This window comes from Bubalus kerabau, chromosome X, assembly GCF_029407905.1.
Source record: "Bubalus kerabau isolate K-KA32 ecotype Philippines breed swamp buffalo chromosome X, PCC_UOA_SB_1v2, whole genome shotgun sequence".
Classification (NCBI taxonomy): domain Eukaryota; kingdom Metazoa; phylum Chordata; class Mammalia; order Artiodactyla; family Bovidae; genus Bubalus; species Bubalus kerabau.
In genome coordinates, this window is record NC_073647.1 from 4,151,984 (window position 1) to 4,169,533 (window position 17,550).

General features: G+C 37.9%; 1 protein-coding gene across 6 annotated transcripts in view; it reads left to right on the plus strand.

Moving 5' to 3' along the window:
- Positions 1 to 17,550, plus strand: part of LOC129640271 (dedicator of cytokinesis protein 11) — a 223,093-nt gene that overhangs the window by 193,338 nt on the left and 12,205 nt on the right. For 4 of the 6 annotated variants that reach the window (XM_055565481.1, XM_055565482.1, XM_055565483.1 and 1 more), the window contains 4 exons: positions 2,804 to 2,910; positions 10,580 to 10,702; positions 13,754 to 13,867; positions 14,400 to 14,546. In XM_055565481.1, coding sequence (XP_055421456.1) covers positions 2,804 to 2,910; positions 10,580 to 10,702; positions 13,754 to 13,867; positions 14,400 to 14,546 — 491 coding nt within the window. Of the gene's footprint in view, positions 1 to 2,803; positions 2,911 to 10,579; positions 10,703 to 13,753; positions 13,868 to 14,399; positions 14,547 to 14,625; positions 15,008 to 17,120; positions 17,244 to 17,550 lie in introns of those variants that run through there. The other 2 variants (XM_055565486.1, XM_055565485.1) reach the window with 2 other exon arrangements.

Consider the following 17,550-nt stretch of genomic DNA (forward strand, 5'->3'; position numbering starts at 1 on the left):
TTGGTGGGTGTTGATAACTTAAACAAACAGGGACATATATATTTATATATATGGATATGTGTGTATGTGTGTATATATGTGCTTCTCCAGTTGGAGATGCATCATCAGGCATAGGAATCAAGATAATGCATTTAGCAAGAAGAGTGGACTCTAAAGCTGAAAAAATCCTTAAGAGTAGTCTTTACACCAGATGATGGAGACCAGAGAGTCCCAAAGTAGCTCTTAACCTGTTTGTTTCTGACAGGAACCATAATTTACCCTCCCTCTACTTGAGATACACACTGAAACACCCTTTCCTGAGATGCTTTGACCCCTTTTTATCCTCTCCTGAATCCCGGCCTTTTCTAGAAACCCTGGATGTGGGAATCATTTAAAATAATAATATCCTCAGAGTAGACAGAATTTTTCCCCCAGTCATGGATGCAGCTGCATGAGCCCTTCAGGCGGTTAACTGTTTTCTTTGTTAAAGACTACATTCTTTACCTGTTCTCAAGTTTTGGGGCCCTCTTCCTTAACTGCCTAACTAACCCTTCACTTTATGAATCAAGTGGGATGTTTTCTCCTAAATTTCAAAAAGTTCTCACAATGCACTACTACTCAACGAGTGTCCCATAGACGAAGCCATGATACGTGACCCTTTTTCCATCAGAATGCTGAGAAATCTCAGTATGAGGTTTGGCTTTCTTAAACCTTCCTTCTTCCTTCTCCAGCCTCTAACACCAGGAAGCTTACCAAATATTTAGTCGTGAGAACATCATTTCTAAGCATCACTATTAGATTGTAGAACAGTAGGTTGCAAGAGCTGTTTGTCCCCTTTGCGACCAGTGATTTTCTACCGACTGGCAGATTCAGTTATAAGGAGACTGAATTTTTCTTTAAAGTGACAACCCACTTATATAGGAGTAAATGCAACCACAGCAAGAGTGTTTGGACGTGTTCCTAAGTGCAAAATCTGTGTGGCAACCATGTGGCCTTCTATCCCCAGACTCTTGTTTGATGGTAACAATTTGGTCCACAATCCTACAGCAATAGTTTTCAGCTGGGGCTCACTATTCAACCTCCCAGTGCTCCAACTGCAGTCACTATACCAACTGCTAGCAATTACTTAATTTTATCTTCAGAAACCTAGTTTACTTATTGGTAGCTTTGGTAAAACAAATTTATTAAACAGTTGTTGTATGTTAGGTACTGCTCTAAACACTTTACATTTCACTGAATTCTTATAAGTAGTTGTTATCTGTTTTACAGATATAGTCCTAGAGAGATAAACATGTCTAAAATCACACAGTTAATGATAGAACTGGGTCTGTCTAACTCCAAAAGCTCTGGTTCTTCCAGTGCCCCATCCTATTTCTCTAAGGATTCCCCATCCCTGGCATCTATTTCCTGCCTCTCTTTACAAGTCCTAGGCCACTTTCCAATTCTCCAGTAAAACAAGGAACTAGAGATGCTTACAAAAGCTCATTCAGTGTTTACCTGAAAAGTACATGCCCTCTTTGTTTAGGTGACAGACGATAAACATACACAGGATCAAAGTGTTAATAATTTTTAGACCATATTCAGTTCAGTTCAGTCGCTCAGTTGTGTCCGACTCTTTGGGACCCCATGAACCACAACCCGCCAGGCCTCCCTGTCCATCACCAACTCCTGGAGTTTACCCAAACTCATGTCCATTGAGTCGGTGATGCCATCTAACCATCTCATCCTCTGTTGTCTCCTTCTCCTGCCTTCAATCTTTTACAACATCAGGGTCTTTTCAAATGAGTCAGCTCTTCGCATCAGGTGGCCAGAGTATTGGAGTTTGAACTTCAACATCAGTCCTTCCAATGAACACCCAGGACTGATCTCCTTTAGGATGGACTGGTTGGATCTCCTTGCAGTCCAGGGGACTCTCAAGAGTCTCTCTAACACCACAGTTTAAAAGCATCAATTCTTCTGCGCTCAGCTTTCCTTATAGTCTAACTCTCACATCCATACATGACTACTGGAAAAACCATAGCATTGACTTGATGGACCTTTGTTGACAAAGTAATGTCTCTGCTTTTTAATATGTTGTCTAGGTTGGTCATAACTTTCCTTCCAAAGTGTAAGCGTGTTTTAATTTCATGGCTGCAATCACCATCTGCAGTGATTTTGGAGCCCCCAAAAATAAAGTCAGCCACTGTTTCCCCATCTATTTGCCATGAAGTGATGGGACCAGATGCCATCCCAGCAATCTTGCTTCCAGCTGTGCTTCCTCTAGCCCAGCGTTTCTCATGATGTACTCTGCATATAAGTTAAATCAACAGGGTGACAATATACAGCCTCGATGTACTCCTCTTCCTATTTGGAACCAGTCTGTTGTTCCATGTCCAGTTCTAACTGTTGCTTCCTGACCTGCATACAGGTTTCTCAAGAGGCAGGTCAGGTGGTCTGGTATTCCTATCTCTTTCAGAATTTTCCACAGTTTATTGTGATCCACACATTCAAAGGCTTTGGCATAGTCAATAAATAGATCATACCAGGAAACTTTTACTATACCAAGCATTGCAGACGAGGGATAGTCAGAGAATGAAACTTATTTGTAAGTACATTGAGCTCATCATTTGGGGAAAAGACTGGTAGGATATATAGTAGATAGATAGAATTGGTAAAAAAAAAAGTTGTTTTTTTTTTTTTTGTAACAGAAAATTGCACTTATGACTTTGTTCCTTACCAAAAGTATGTGTTTATTTTTAAGGATAGGTAATCCATGTAAGTCTGTCTTTCATTTACAGAACACTTTTTAAAAGTAAATCTACTTCACTGCTTTTTATTTACACAGAATTATTCCCTAATGGATGTTCAGCCTTCAAGAAAATTACTCCCAACATAGATGAAGAAGGAGCAATGAAGGAGGATGCTGGAATGATGGATGTCCATTATAGTGAAGTAAGACTCCAGGGCCTGCATTGTCAGTTAGATAAATGTAACTTCTTCAAATATATTTACGTTAAGAAATTATTACAGCTAACTTAATTTGAAAGGTAACTAAGGGTTGATGAACTATAAGGACTAAAACTACCCAGGGATCAGATGTCCCTTTTTGGAATGTGGAGCCCTATCTCGGCAACAGTTCTTACTGTCTGGTTTTAGAAATGTACCATGTATCATCATCCAATCACCTTCCCAGTAACCAGGTCACAGGTACCATACTTAGAATACATCTCCATAAAAAATAGAGTTAACAATGTAACAGCTGAAGAGAGGAGGCTTCCAGGTGTCTAAAAGATGGAAAATTTCTGCTCTGAGCTTCATATGGATAGTAAACAGCTGCTGTTGTTACTCACTCAATAAGGCTTTGGCCTTGGTGATAGAGGAGGTATAAAATAATTAGATACAGCTGATCACTGACCTCCAGAGTCTACCTAAAGAGACAACCCACCTACACAAAATGGAGAAAAGCAAGACAGTGCCATTTGGATAATACAGACAATATGCAGAGTCAAAGGTGAGAGGTGCCTTTGGGCTGAGGAGAGTTAGGACTAGAGAGAGGTTTAAAGAACGAGGATACCCTGAAGTCATTTCAGCAGCAGCAGAGAATAGCTGGGATAAAAGTTAAGAGGTGGGAAAGTGTAAGGCGTATTTTAGGGGGCACAGTGAATGGATCATTTTGGCTTAGCCATTGGGTTCGCATAGGGAAGAGTAGTAGTGGAGGTCTGAATTTGAGAAACTTTGAATGTCTGGACTTTATTGATTAGAATGTTGAATTGCTGTCAAAGGTTTTTGAGCAGAATAACAACAAGATGAGATGAAGCAGGAGGAAAGGTTAAATTGGGGGTAATGTGGGAAATGTATTGGAGGTCGATGGATGGCGGCTGGGGGCAGAGGCTGGAATGTGGGCTGCCCTGAGTGTCCAGTTGTGAAGCAGCCAGGCCTAAACCCAGCTTGTGACAGGTTCAGGGACCACTGAGGAAAAGAGGAGACTTGCTGGCTGTGTAGGAGAAGAATCAAAAGTAGCAGTGAGATTTCAGATTTGGATATTTATAGAAAAATGATGGATGGATGATTTTATAGGGAAGGTGATGAATTCCATTTTTTGATGACTATTGAATTTGAAGTATTAGTAGAAATTTATTGAAATGGAAATAACATCAGGTCATTAGACATTAAGAACTGAATCTAAAGAGAGAGATCAGGGTTGCGGAGCTACATCTGGAAGTCATAGCTGTTTGAGAAGCAAAGCACACTGATAATGGGAGATAATATAGCAAGTGAAGACCAGAGAACCAAGGACTGAGTCACAGTGACGTTCACATTTAAGGAATGTGAAGACCAAAAAAATTATACAGAGTGAAGTAAGGCAGAAAGAAAAAGACCAATACAGTATACTAATACATATATATGGAATTTAGAAAGATGGTAATGATAACCCTGTATGTGAGACAGCAAAAGAAACACAGATATATAGAACAGTGTTTTGGACTCTGTGGGAGAGGGAGGGGGGGATGATTTGGGAGAATGGCATTGAAACATGTATAAATCTTATAAGAAACGAATCGCCAGTCCAGGTTTGATGCAGCATACAGGATGCTTGGGGCTGGTGCACTGGGATGACCCAGAGGGATGGTATGGGGAGGGAGGTGGGAGGGGGGTTCAGGATGGGGAGCACGTGTACACCCGTGGCAGATTCATGTTGATGTATGACCAAACCAATACAATATTGTAAAGTAATTAGCCTCTAATTAAAATAAATTAACAAAATAAAAAAAAGAAACAACAAAAGGAAGGAGACTGAAGTGCTTGCAGGCCCATAGAAATGAATTTTTTTTAGGGTTGTATTAAGAAACATAAAAAGCAGCAGTTCAAAGTGATAGAGACACACTTTGTGAACTGTATTTTTTAAATATAAGCAATTTCAAGCTAGCTCTGGTTCATTTAGCTAAAATGATCTATGCCTAGAAGCTTTGCCTCCTACCTCTTTTTTTTTCTTTTTTTTGCCTACTACTTCTCTGTGAGTTTCTCTCCTCAGCAGTATAACTAGAGGCACAGATGTAGAGAGCGGACTTGTGGACACAGTCGGGGGAAAGAGAGGGTGGGGTGAATTGAGAGAGTAGCATTAAAACGTGTACATGACCATATGTAAAATAGGTAGCTAGTGGGAAGCTGCTGTATACACAGGGAGCTGAACCCGGTGCTCCGTGATGACCTAGAGGGCTAGGATCTGGTGGTGGGAGGGAGGCTCAAGAGAGAGGGTACAGACACACACACACACACACACACACACACACACACACTCTTAATGACTGACTCATGTTGTGTGGCACTACACTACAATGTTACACTACATTGTAAAGCAATTATCCTCCAATTAAAAAAAAAAGCTTCATAACAGTAGGAGCCCGTCTAGCATCAAAAATGCTGGAGTGGGTTGCCATTTCCTTCTCCAGGGCCTCTTCCCGACCCAGGGATGAAATCTGGGTCTCCTGCATTGCAGGCAGATTCTTCAGCATCTGCACCACCAGGGAAGCCCCAGATGATTAGCACATAGTATGAAATCAATAAATATTCTTAAGTGAAAATTAATAAAGATAATAATACTACCCTGGTCACTTCACAATAAACATGAAGGTTCTTTGTAAGTCATTGGTGCTACATAAATGTCAGGCTTTATCACTGACCAACTGGATAGTAAACTTGGCTTTTACTCCCAGAACTTAGAAGAGTTGATATTTAAAACGTGTTTGCTGGATTAATTAATCATAACAGAGAATCAGATACTTGAATTTTAATCCCAGTTCGTTGCTTGACTGTGAAGCCTGGGGTAAATTAATTCATTTTTTGGGTTTTAGTTAGATGATTTTCATGTAAGATCTCCAGTTTGTGTGGGCTCACAGCAGGTAGATTCCAGGGAGTTCCTGGGAGATAAGTGGATTAGCACAACTGCAGTTACGTCCTTTTTTCCAAACAGCAGCTTCAGCTTAGTCATAGAAGTGGCCTTAAGCCTGACCCTTTTTTGTACTCCAAGGGAAAGTAGTAATATTTCTTATTAGTCAAGAACTATAATCAGTTTCCTATGTAAACACATTTGTTACAACTCTTTTGTGTTCTACAGTAATAATTTATATGTGCTTTTCATTTAAGGTATACAGATAGAATCATATTCTCCATAGTGCCATTTTATGTTTCAGTTTATATAATAGGGCTTCTTCCTCATGCCCTAGCCAATGGAAAATAACTGCCACTGATTTACAGGTTTTATCGAAATGAAAGATACAAACTAGTGTTCATTTAGTGGCTTCTTTATGTAGGTGAATTAACCCATTAATAATTTAATTTGTTTTTAACACTGCATTTCTGACTTTTGATTTGAAATAGTTTTAAAGAAAATTTAGCATACAATAAAATGCACACATATTAGGTGGACAACTTGATGAATTTTGACAGTTGTCTACACCTGTAGAACACCATGGTAACACATTACTATGAGAAACAAAAAAGTAGAACATGTGCATTACCCCAGAAAGTTCCATTGCGCCCATTTCCAGTCAGTTTGCCCAGCCCCAATATCTGATGTAGATTAGTTTTAACAGTATTTGGTGTCATAAAAATGAAATCATTCCGTATCTACCTTTGTATCTGCCTCTTTTGGTTGGCAGAAATTTTTGGAGATACATCCATACATCTTGGGAAGTTTTATATGTAACGTTATATGAAATTGTCAAGCGTTTTTAAAAGTGGTTGGACCATTTTATATCCCACCAACAATGGATGAGAGTTCCAGCTGCTTCACTTCCTCACCAACATTAGCTGTTGCTAATCTTTTCATATTTTTGCCATCCTATTAGACATGAAATGGTATCTCACTGTGTTTTTCATTTGTATTTCTCTGATGCCTAATGGTGTTGAGCATTTTTCATGCAGTCTTTGTCTTTCATTTATCTTTTGTGGAATGTTTGTTCAATTCTTTTGCCCATTTTAGAAAGTGCATTATTCTTTTTGTTGTTGATTTATGGGAGTTATGTCTATATTCTGGATATAAGTCCATCATCAGATATATGTGCTGCAGATTATTTACCAGTGTTTGATTCGTTTATGTATTTTCTTCTCTAAGTCTTTTCTTGAGCGGAAACTTTTGGTTTTGATAAAGTCCAATTTACTCTTTTTTAATGGTTTATTTGTGTGTGTCTGTGTGTGTCTGTGTGTCTGTGTGTGTGTGTATGTTTGGTCTGAGAAATCCTTCCTTACCTCGAGACTGTGAAGATATTGCCTGATATGTTCTGCTATGAACTTTGTTCCTGAGTTTTATGTTTGAGTCTACAGTCTCTTTAGAATTCATTTTTGAGCATATAATGAGATAGAAGTCAAGATTCATTTTTTGTAGACAGGTATTTACATAGTCCACACCATTCAGGGAGAAATAAAACTTCTTGCACCCCTGCTGAATTGCTTTGGCACCTTAGCTAAATTTCAGTTCTTTATATGTTTGTGATCTATTTCTCGACTCTGTTTTGTGCCACTGATCTATTTGACCATGTTGATACCAATATCACACTGTCTTGAATGCTGCAAGTTTGTAAGTTATGGAATAATATAGTGTTAGTCCTTCAACTTTGATCTTTTTCAAAGTCACTTTGGCTATTCTGTATCCTTTGATTTCCATATAGAATTTCAGATCATCTTTTCTCTTTCCTCAAAATAGCCTGCTGGAAGCTTTGTCGAGATTTTGTTACATTTATATATCAGTGCGTGGAGAATGGATAGCTTGAACAATACTGAGTCTTTCAATCAAGTCTTGTTTAGGTTTTTAATTTCACCCAGCAATATTTTGTGCTTTTTCAGAGTACAAGTCCTTTCCTGGATATTTTGTTAGATAATGGATGTTCTGACGCTACTGGAAATAGTATTGTTTGTTTTTTTAATCTTGTTTTTCAATTTGTTGTTGCTACTATACATAAATACAGTGATTCTATATGTTGCTCTTATGATCTGCAACCTTGCTAAATCCTCTTGCTTGTTTTAGTAGTTTGTATATTCCTTAGGAGTTTCTACATACACCATCATGTCATCTGCACAGAAAGATAGTTTCACATTTCCTGATCTCTTTCCCTTCTCTCTTTCTTTCTCTCCTGCCTTATTACACTGGCTAGCACCTTCAGCATAATGTTGAATAGAAATGATAAGAGCAGACAGTTTGACTTGTTCCCAAATTGAGGAGAAGAGTGTTCAGCCTGCAGGTTTTTAATAAATGCTCTTTATCAGATTGAGAACAATCTCTTCGATTCCCTGTTCTGGGTGGATTCTTTTTTAACATTGCGAAGGGATATTGAATTTTTTCAAAGTCTTTTTCTGCAACTATTGCTAGACATCACGTTTTTTCTCTTTTATTCTGTTTTCATGGCTCTTTCTGTTTACATTGGATTTTTTCCTAATTGTAAACCAACTTTACATTCCTGGGACAAACATTATTAGTTTTTAATAGATTTTTTTGTGATTTCCCCTAAGTTCCTCCTTTCAACTGTTATTAGAAAATTTAACTATTAAATGTTAATATATAGATTATTCAAGTAGCAACATTTAATGAACATCTATTTACTACCACCCTGCTAGTGACTGAAAAAAGCAGTATAATAAATATATTTTCCCTACACTTAAAGAGTCACAGCCTACTTGTAAAGTTAGATACATATATAACGGGCAAGTATAGTGATAAATATCCACCCAGTGTGGTATCATAGTAAGAAAAATTGGCTTCTTGTGTCGCTACTCTGTGTTAATCAGGAGAAGGATCCTGGAAGAGGTGAAATCTAACTTTTCTTACACGGTTAACTAAGTGAAAGGGATTAAAGGACACGAGGGTACAGAATGGACAAAGGCACAAAGTTAAGACAACACTGTGGTGCTTCAGAGAAACTAATAGTAGTTGATCACTGCTGGAGCATTAGGTACAAGGCTTGCTTGAGGAGCCATGATTTTATAAAATATCAGCCAGATCGCTGCAAACCTTGTGTGCCAAATGAAGGAATTTGTCCTTAGTTCTGCAAATGATGGGGAGCCATGAGATTACAAGGGAAGAGGGATGTAGTCTGGTTTGTATTTTAATCGAAACCCTCTGGCAGATTTGTGGAGGATAGATTTGAAAGTGCCAAGGCTGGAGGCAGGAGGATCTGTTAGATAACAATAATGATGTCCTGAATCTTAGCAATGAGAGTAGAAATGGAGAGGAAGGGTCAGATTTGAGAAATATTTAGGAAGTAAGGGTGGCAGAACTTGGCGATGAACTGATTAGAAGATGAGTCAAGATTGAGAGCATATTAGTTTCCTAGAGTTGCCATAACAACGTACACAAACTGGGTGATTTCAGACAATAGAACTTTATTGTCTCACAGTTCTAGAGTCCAGAGGTCTGACATCAAGGTGTCAGCATGGTCATGTTTCCTTTGAGACTCTGGGTAGCAGCCTTCCTTGCCTCCTCCTAGCTCTGCTGGTGGCTGTTGGTCTTGTCGTTCCTTGGCTCGTAGCTTCGTTACTCCCGTCTCTGCCTCTGTAGTCACATGATGTTCTCCCTGTTCGTCTCCGTCCTTTTGGAGTAAGCCTCACCCAGTAAATCCCTCCAGCAAGTAAGTCACTCCGGTGTGATGTCACCTTCACTCATTATCTCCAGTGACCCTATTTCCAAATAAGGTTACATTCTGAGGCACTGGGAGTTAGGGCTTCAGCTTATCTTTGTGAGAGACACAGTTCAACCTATAATAAAGAGTAAAGTCAAAATTGCTTTTAATTTTCTAGTCTGTAGGATATGACCCACTGGCTAGGTGGGAAACACAAGGAAAAGAGCTTTTTTAGAAACAAGATAAATTCAGAATGGACTAGAGGACATACATTAAGAGCCGTTGTAGCAGTCAGTTTTATAGGACTGAAATTCATCTCTTTAAGATACAAACAAACTGTTAAGACATATGGATAGCATGAATAATCGGCATCATCTTTTCATTGCTGAGAACATGCTATGATGGTTGTTTTATAGTAGCTGTTATTATGGCAAAGTCAGAGATCTCTATCGTGAGGTATTATACTATCATTCTCACTGGTTTTCAAACCAACAGTTAGGAAGGAAGCATTGTTGACCAAAATCACATCATTTTAATAAACCCCGATGTAACTGATGCAGCAGCTTGAAAATTGTGAAATTACCTTAAGACTCTATTAACTGCGTATAAATATAATTTTAGTAGAAAGCAAAAATCATGGACATTTATAGGCTTAGTGGAATTTACCCTGTTAGACATTTAAATATCCTCAGTTTGGAAAACCATATCCCCTTTTAAAAGTACTTCTGAACATGTTACCTTATGTAAGTTTGGTTAACATCTTTATTATGTGCTAAACAAAGTAAAGAGTAGTTTTCTATTGTCAATATTAATTTCATACTTTTAAGAATGTGGTTTCAATTTCAAGTGTTTCAAGCATGTCATTTAGAATATATATTTACACAACTGTACTCCTGTGCATTTCCTTAAATTTAGTATGTTCTGTTTTTCATTCATTTGAAATAATTCAAACTATATTTGCACAGAGCTCAAGTATCTCTAATTCTTGATTGCATTTTTTCTCAATGCAGGAAGTTTTGCTGGAATTGCTAGAACAATGTGTGGATGGCTTATGGAAAGCAGAGCGTTATGAAGTAATTTCTGAAATTTCCAAGTTGATCATTCCAATTTATGAGAAACGTCGAGAGTTTGAGGTAAGTAACGGAAACATTTGCATCATTCACGTATATATTTTATTTTGGTCTTAAATGACTATCCTTAAAAAATTCTGAAAAGTCCTAAAATTCCAGTCCTACCTTATATTCATTTAAATTTTCCAAATCAAATTAAGGATGCAATGTTTAAAATATAAATTAAAATTAGCATTATGCCAGTTATTCTCACAGCAGTTTTATCTAGCAATCTTCCCTTCTCCACTCATGGCAGAGAACAATCCATGTTGTCCCTCAGACACACAGACAAAAGTTACTGGATTTCCATGTGGTCAGGGAAGAGATAGAGGTGTGAATCACCTCTTTTCAATTTGATGGTGAGGCTAAAGTTGCTAACAGATGATAGTGGGGGGATAATAAGTTACTAGGAATTACCCTTTTATGAGGAGCTTTTCCAGTTTTGTCTGCCACATAAATCTTTGATCAAGGAGAATTAGTAAAAAAAATTGTAGTTTAGTTATTGCCACCAGCACTCAACAGGACTTTTTATATTCAAGAATCTGAGTCTATAGCATAATTTTCCATCCCTGCTATGCTGGAAAGGGGTGATTTAGGACTCAAGCCATTTTTAAAAGCAAAGCAGTCTATCCTTAAATATATATAACAAGTAGCCTTTCATTGTTGAAGTGTCCCAGAGTGAAAACATACATTTAATGTCATCTGTGTAGTGTTCTAATCTCTTCTCCAAATTGGCTCTTATCAAACTCACTCTTTCTTCCTGGGTTCTGAGTCTTCATACTCTTTGCCCTGCTTTTGCTGTATATGGGGACATGCCTGAAAAATCCTAGTGCAGCTCAAGTGATTATATTAAAAAGTGAGAGTTAAGTAATTAAATCTATGTTATATAGATGACAAAGGATAGCCTATGAGACGAGACAAGAATTGGCATTGCTCTTTCTGTCAAAGCATTGCATCCTAAGAACCTTTGTAAAAGTGCCAAAGTACCTACTCTCTTACTCTTAAGTTGAAGACCAGGTTATTAGAAACCCAGAGAACATTTTGCTACTCAATTGACTAATAGGGAAAAAAGAAAAATATATCTTCCCTACACATTAAAGAAACAATAGGTCCTATTGGGGAACTACTCCTTTTCCTTATAGAGAGCCAAGGTATGTATAGATTCTGAAGCATCCTGCATGGGATGAAGTAACTTTTCAGTGTTCTTTATGGGATGGGCTGAAAAGTGTCAGCCACAGCAGCCATTAAGGAAGGAAAACTTCCCTCAAATTGACTTCAACTGCAGAAAATAGTATGGAAAGAATGTGAAAGAAAGAGCATCTGCTTCCAGGTCCCCTTTTAGTATTGAAATGAAATTCACCAGCATACAGTGAACCGTTTTCTAGTTTGCAGTTCACTGGCATTTAGCGCATTCTTAATATTATGCTCCCACCACCTCTCTCTAGTTTCAAAACATTTTTATCATCTCAGGCAAAACTCCATCTCCTTCAAGGAACCACTCTTCACCCCCTCCCGCCCCCCACTGGTGACCACTAATCTGCTTTCCGTCTATGGATTTGCCTGTTCTGGATGTGTCATAAAAAAGATGAATACAAGATGTGACCTTTTGTGTTTGGCTTCTTTTACTTAGCATAATATTTAGAGGTTCATTCCAGTTGTAACCTATATCAGAACTTCATTCCTTTTTCATGGCTGAATGATATTCCATGGTATGGCTACGCCAAAATTTGTTTGTATGTTTGGGTTGTTTCCACATTTTGGCTATTTTAAAGAGTGCTGTTGTAAACAGTTATGAGTAAGTTTCTGTGTGGGCATGTTTTTGTTTATCTTGGATAGATACCTAAGAGGGGAAGTGCTGAGTTGCAGCGTAATTCTATTAACTTTTGAGAAACCACCAAATTGTTGTCCCTTTTACCTTCCCACCAGCACATCTGGTTGACACTTGTGTTTTGGGGTTCTTATTAGAACCTAGTGAATGTGGCACCCTGCTGCTGCTGCTGCTGCTAAGTTGCTTCAGTCGTGTCCAACTCTGTGCGACCCCATAGACGGCAGCCACCAGGCTCCCCCGTCCTGGGATTCTCCAGGCAAGAACACTGGAGTGGGTTACCATTTCCTTCTCCAATGCATGAAAGTGAAAAGTGAAAGTGAAGTCCCTCAGTCGTATCCAACTCTTAGTGACCCCATGGACTGCAGCCCACCAGGCTCCTCCGTCCATGGGATTCTCCAAGCAACAGTACTGGAGTGGGGTGCCATTGCCTTCTCCATGTGGCACCCTAGTGAATGTGAAATGGTGGCACATTGTGGTTTTGATTTCTGTTTCCTCAATGACTATGATTTTGAACAGCTTTTCATGTCTTTGTTGGCCGTTTTATATAGTCTCAGGAGAGGTGTCTATTCAAGTCCTTTGCTCACATTTAAATTGGGTTGTTTATCATTTTGTTGCTGAACCATGAGAGTTCCTTATATTTTTGGATAAGAAAACATCAGATATGTGACTTGCAAATATTTTCTCCTGTTCTGTATGTTGTCTTTTCACATTCTAGATAATGTTCTTTGCATAGTACATTCCCTTTTTCTGAGTGTGTAGAATATATTCTTTGGAAGTGTCTGTGAACTTGTTATAAAAGCATTCCTCTCTCAGGCTTATACTGTTATTTTTGTGTCTGCATTTTACTTTCCTCTCCTAAAGTGTTTGCATGATTGTTTATTCCCATCTCTCTACCTTAGGGCTCTAACAAAGCATTTTGCTTCTTTTTCAACTACAATAATTCAGGCATAAGGAAAAAAGTAGTCAATAACACAGTACTTTTAATGTATATACTACCATTGAGATATGGATGACATGAAGCATGATATTTAGAATTACAGTGTTATTTGACCATTTTAAGCTCTACCCTCTCACCTAAAGTTGTTAATGTGTTTTTTCTGTGACCATGGGAGAAGGGAGTGTGAATGACCCCACCAAAACCATTTTGAAAAGGAAATAGTATTCCTTTTTTCCCCTTATGCATTTATTGTAGACATTTCATAACTAACCAAAAGATCAAGCTAACTTGTTTATTCTCATATTTTCAGAAGCTTACTCAAGTTTACAGAACTCTTCATGGAGCTTACACAAAAATTTTGGAGGTTATGCACACAAAGAAAAGACTTTTAGGCACTTTCTTCAGAGTTGCCTTTTATGGCCAAGTAAGTATGCTTTAGTTCATCAAGTTGTTTTCCTTTTTAAACATTCACCTTTGAATTATTAGATTACCGTAGCAGCAGGTACTGGCTCTAGGATTCTGTCTAGGTAAAGCACCTGTCAGAACAGCAGGTGTGACACTTTACTCCGTGTAATGTTCACTTTGGTTTCCAGATCTAAATCCACTAGGTCAGAGGACAGCGTATAAGATTTGAATGTTTCCTTCAGTTTCATTTTCAGTCAGGCTTCTTAAATGTTTATTTAATACGGAGTACTGAAAGTTTTCAAATAAAAATCAGGTAAGTATGCAAGTGATGAAAAATCAAGTGTAAAAACATTCAGGCCAATGATACGCTCATATGACTGTGAGTTTGAACGTTCTCATTTATTTCAGCTACAATATATGCATGTGGTTTTTAGTACCATTGTTTAAAATCTATTTCAAATACATTATTGCTGATTACTTAGTGGATGTTCTTTAAATGCTATATTTGCTCATAATACTTATAAATTATTGTATGTTTAACTTTATAATAGTCTTTTTTTGAAGAAGAGGATGGAAAGGAGTACATCTATAAAGAGCCAAAGCTCACCGGCCTCTCAGAGATTTCCCTGAGACTTGTTAAACTTTATGGTGAAAAATTTGGTACAGAGAATGTCAAAATAATTCAGGATTCAGACAAGGTAACATGCCCTGCATTTTGAAATCATTATTTATTAGTTCCAGCTGTGGCACATTGCTTCTGACTTTTTCCTTTTTTAGCTGGTGGAAGAGAGGCATGGGAAATAGAGTCTTTCCAGATCCTGAAAGAAAGGACAGGGGCTTTGGAATCAGAGAGAAGGATTCAGATCTCCATTCTCTGCCACTTGCTAACTGTGCGACCATGTTGAATTTACTTAACCTCTCTGTGCCTCATCGTTCTTGTTAGTAAAATGAACTTAATAGTAGTGCCTTCCTCATAGAGTTGTTGTTGGGATTAAATTAGTTAAGGTATGGAAAGTGATTGAGTTCTTGATACATAAAAAAGCCTTCAATAACAGCATAGAAGCTAGCATGCTCAATCAATGGTAGCCATTATTGTTACCACTATTGTGCCTCATGATTGTCAATTTCATACTGTATGAATAAAATCATCTGAGGTGGGACATCCCTAGTGGTCCAGTGGGTAAAAGTCTGCCTGCCAATGCAGGAGACACAGCTGCGATCCCTGGTCCAGGAGGATTCCACATGCTGCGGGGAAACTAAACCTGTGCACCACAGCTACTGCACTGGCGCTCTGAACCCCACACACCACAACTAGAGAGTGCTCACTGCTCATTGCAACCTGAGAGAGTCCACAAGCCGCAGCAAAGAAGATCAAGTGTGGCCAAAAATAAAAATAAATAAATAAGGGAGATTAAAAAAAAAATCATCTTATGACACACATTTCACTCTTAAGATAGCCTTAGTTCAGTAGCTATATTTGCAGTGATGTAGGATTAGGAGAGATGCCTTGATCTAAAGATGATCCATCCCACTAGACCCTGCCAAGGCAAGGATGAGAAAGGTTCCAGCAAGAGAGGCTGTTTCTTAGAGACGCATAGTTCCTTATAGACAGAATTGCAGATGAACACAATGGGAATGACTGATTGTCCTTAGTCACCATGGGCATGTTCAGGATGAGAGCTGATTTTTAAGGGAGGAAAGCCCTTTAACACAGTGCACGATCTGCAGGCCCCAGAAATACGTACCGAGTGACTGGGATGTGCATGGTGCTCTGCAAAACACTTGATCGCTAACAGGCAGCATTGCCAGAGTGAAAGGCCCTTGGCGATGGTAAAGACACTTCATTTTCTACCGTGAAAATGATCTCTTCACTTTGTAAATTTAGCTATATCTTATGGAGATGATTTTATCTTGAACATATGCCTTAGATGTTTAAAAATAGGTATACTGACAGGTCAAGAATTCATTAATATTTGGCAAAACCTCTCTGCTTCTTATCAGTTTCAGTCTTCTGTGTTGTTTTATTGAAATAAGACCACAGAAAAATTTCTTTTGTAGCCAGCAAGTTTTAGGCTTGCTACCACACTACTGATTCTGTAAATGGAAAGTTATTAGAAAGCCAGGCTTGCAGAAAAACATGCAGTTTTCTACTTTATGCTGCCTCTGAAAACCTGGCCAACAGGCACTAATGACAAAGCACCATCAGGCAGCTGGACTCCTGACCCTCTTTGTAAACACAATATTTTACTCACTCTTCATAGGCAACGGATAAAAGAAGCAGTTGCTACTTTTAAAATCCTTCTTCTTTCTTAATGTGTGGAATTAAAAATTTTAACCACTCTTTTACTTGCCAAAGAATAAAATCTGCCTAAGGGCACAAACAGTTTAAAGAACAGTGGGCAATATTTTCCAGTATTTTAAATGTACATTTCCTGGACCCAATAATTTCACGTTTAAGATTTTATCTTATAGATGTACACACATAAAGATGTATGTTTAAGATGTTTATTGCTCTTAAGTTTATATAGCACAAACCTCGAAACAATCTAATGTCCATACGGTTAAGGACGTGGTACTGCCTTCATAAAGGATCTAACTAAACTACTTAAAATATTTATAAGTTTGTATGTAGACCAATCAAAATATATTCTTTTTATATAAATTTATTTATTTTAATTGGAGGATAATTACTTTACAGTATTGTGATGGTTTTTGCCATACATCAATAGGAATCGGCCATAGATGGAATGATACAAGTGTTAACCATGGTATCTCAAAGGAGAGAGTCTAGAGTCTTATGGAGAAAAAAACCATTTTTTACTTTTCAAGTGTACTTTTTGAATGTTTTACCATATACTTAGTTCATTTTTATAACGTTAAAATCAGTCTTGATCTCTTCTAGGCTTTGTGTTATTTAGATAATTAGCTTCAACTATTTCCTAAGTTTCTCTGGAGAAATCTAGATATTTAATGGGAAAAAAAATAAAGAAGTTTTGAATATAGGCTTTTTGGAAAAGTTTTAAAAGCTACTAAGAAAGTTTCTATCTCTTGTCACAGCATTAAATACGGTCTTTGCTGTGGGTTTTTCACAGTGGCCCTTGATAGGATTGTAGTCATTTCTTTCTATTCCTAATTTGTTGAGTGTTTTCATTATGAAAGGGTGTTGAATTTTTTTTTTTTTTTTTTACATTTTGTCACATGTGTTTTCTGTATTGATTGAGATGATCGTGTGTGTGTGTTTTTTTTTTTTTTCCTTCATTCTGTTAATGCAGTGTATTCTCCCCTGCACTGGATGAAGGATCCTTAACCACTGCACCACCAGGAAAGTCCCCTATACTAATAACTTTATAATGTATTAATCTTTTACATCATGGAGAAATAAAAATGAATTGTGTTACTATTGTTATGTTCATACTAGATTTTATAATTACCCATGTATTTATCTTTACTGAGACCTTCATACAGGTTTGAATTACTGTCTGATGCTCTTTCACTGTGACCAGCAGGACTCCCTGTGGCATTTCATATGGGGCAGGTCTAGTGGTGACAAACTCCTTCAGCTTTCTTTATCTGGGAATGTCTTAATTTTTCCTCACTTTTAAGGACAGTTTTGCCAGATATCAGTTCAGTTCAGTTCAGTCTCTCAGTCGTGTACGACTCTTTTGTGACACCATGAACCGCAGCACACCAGGCCTCCCTGTC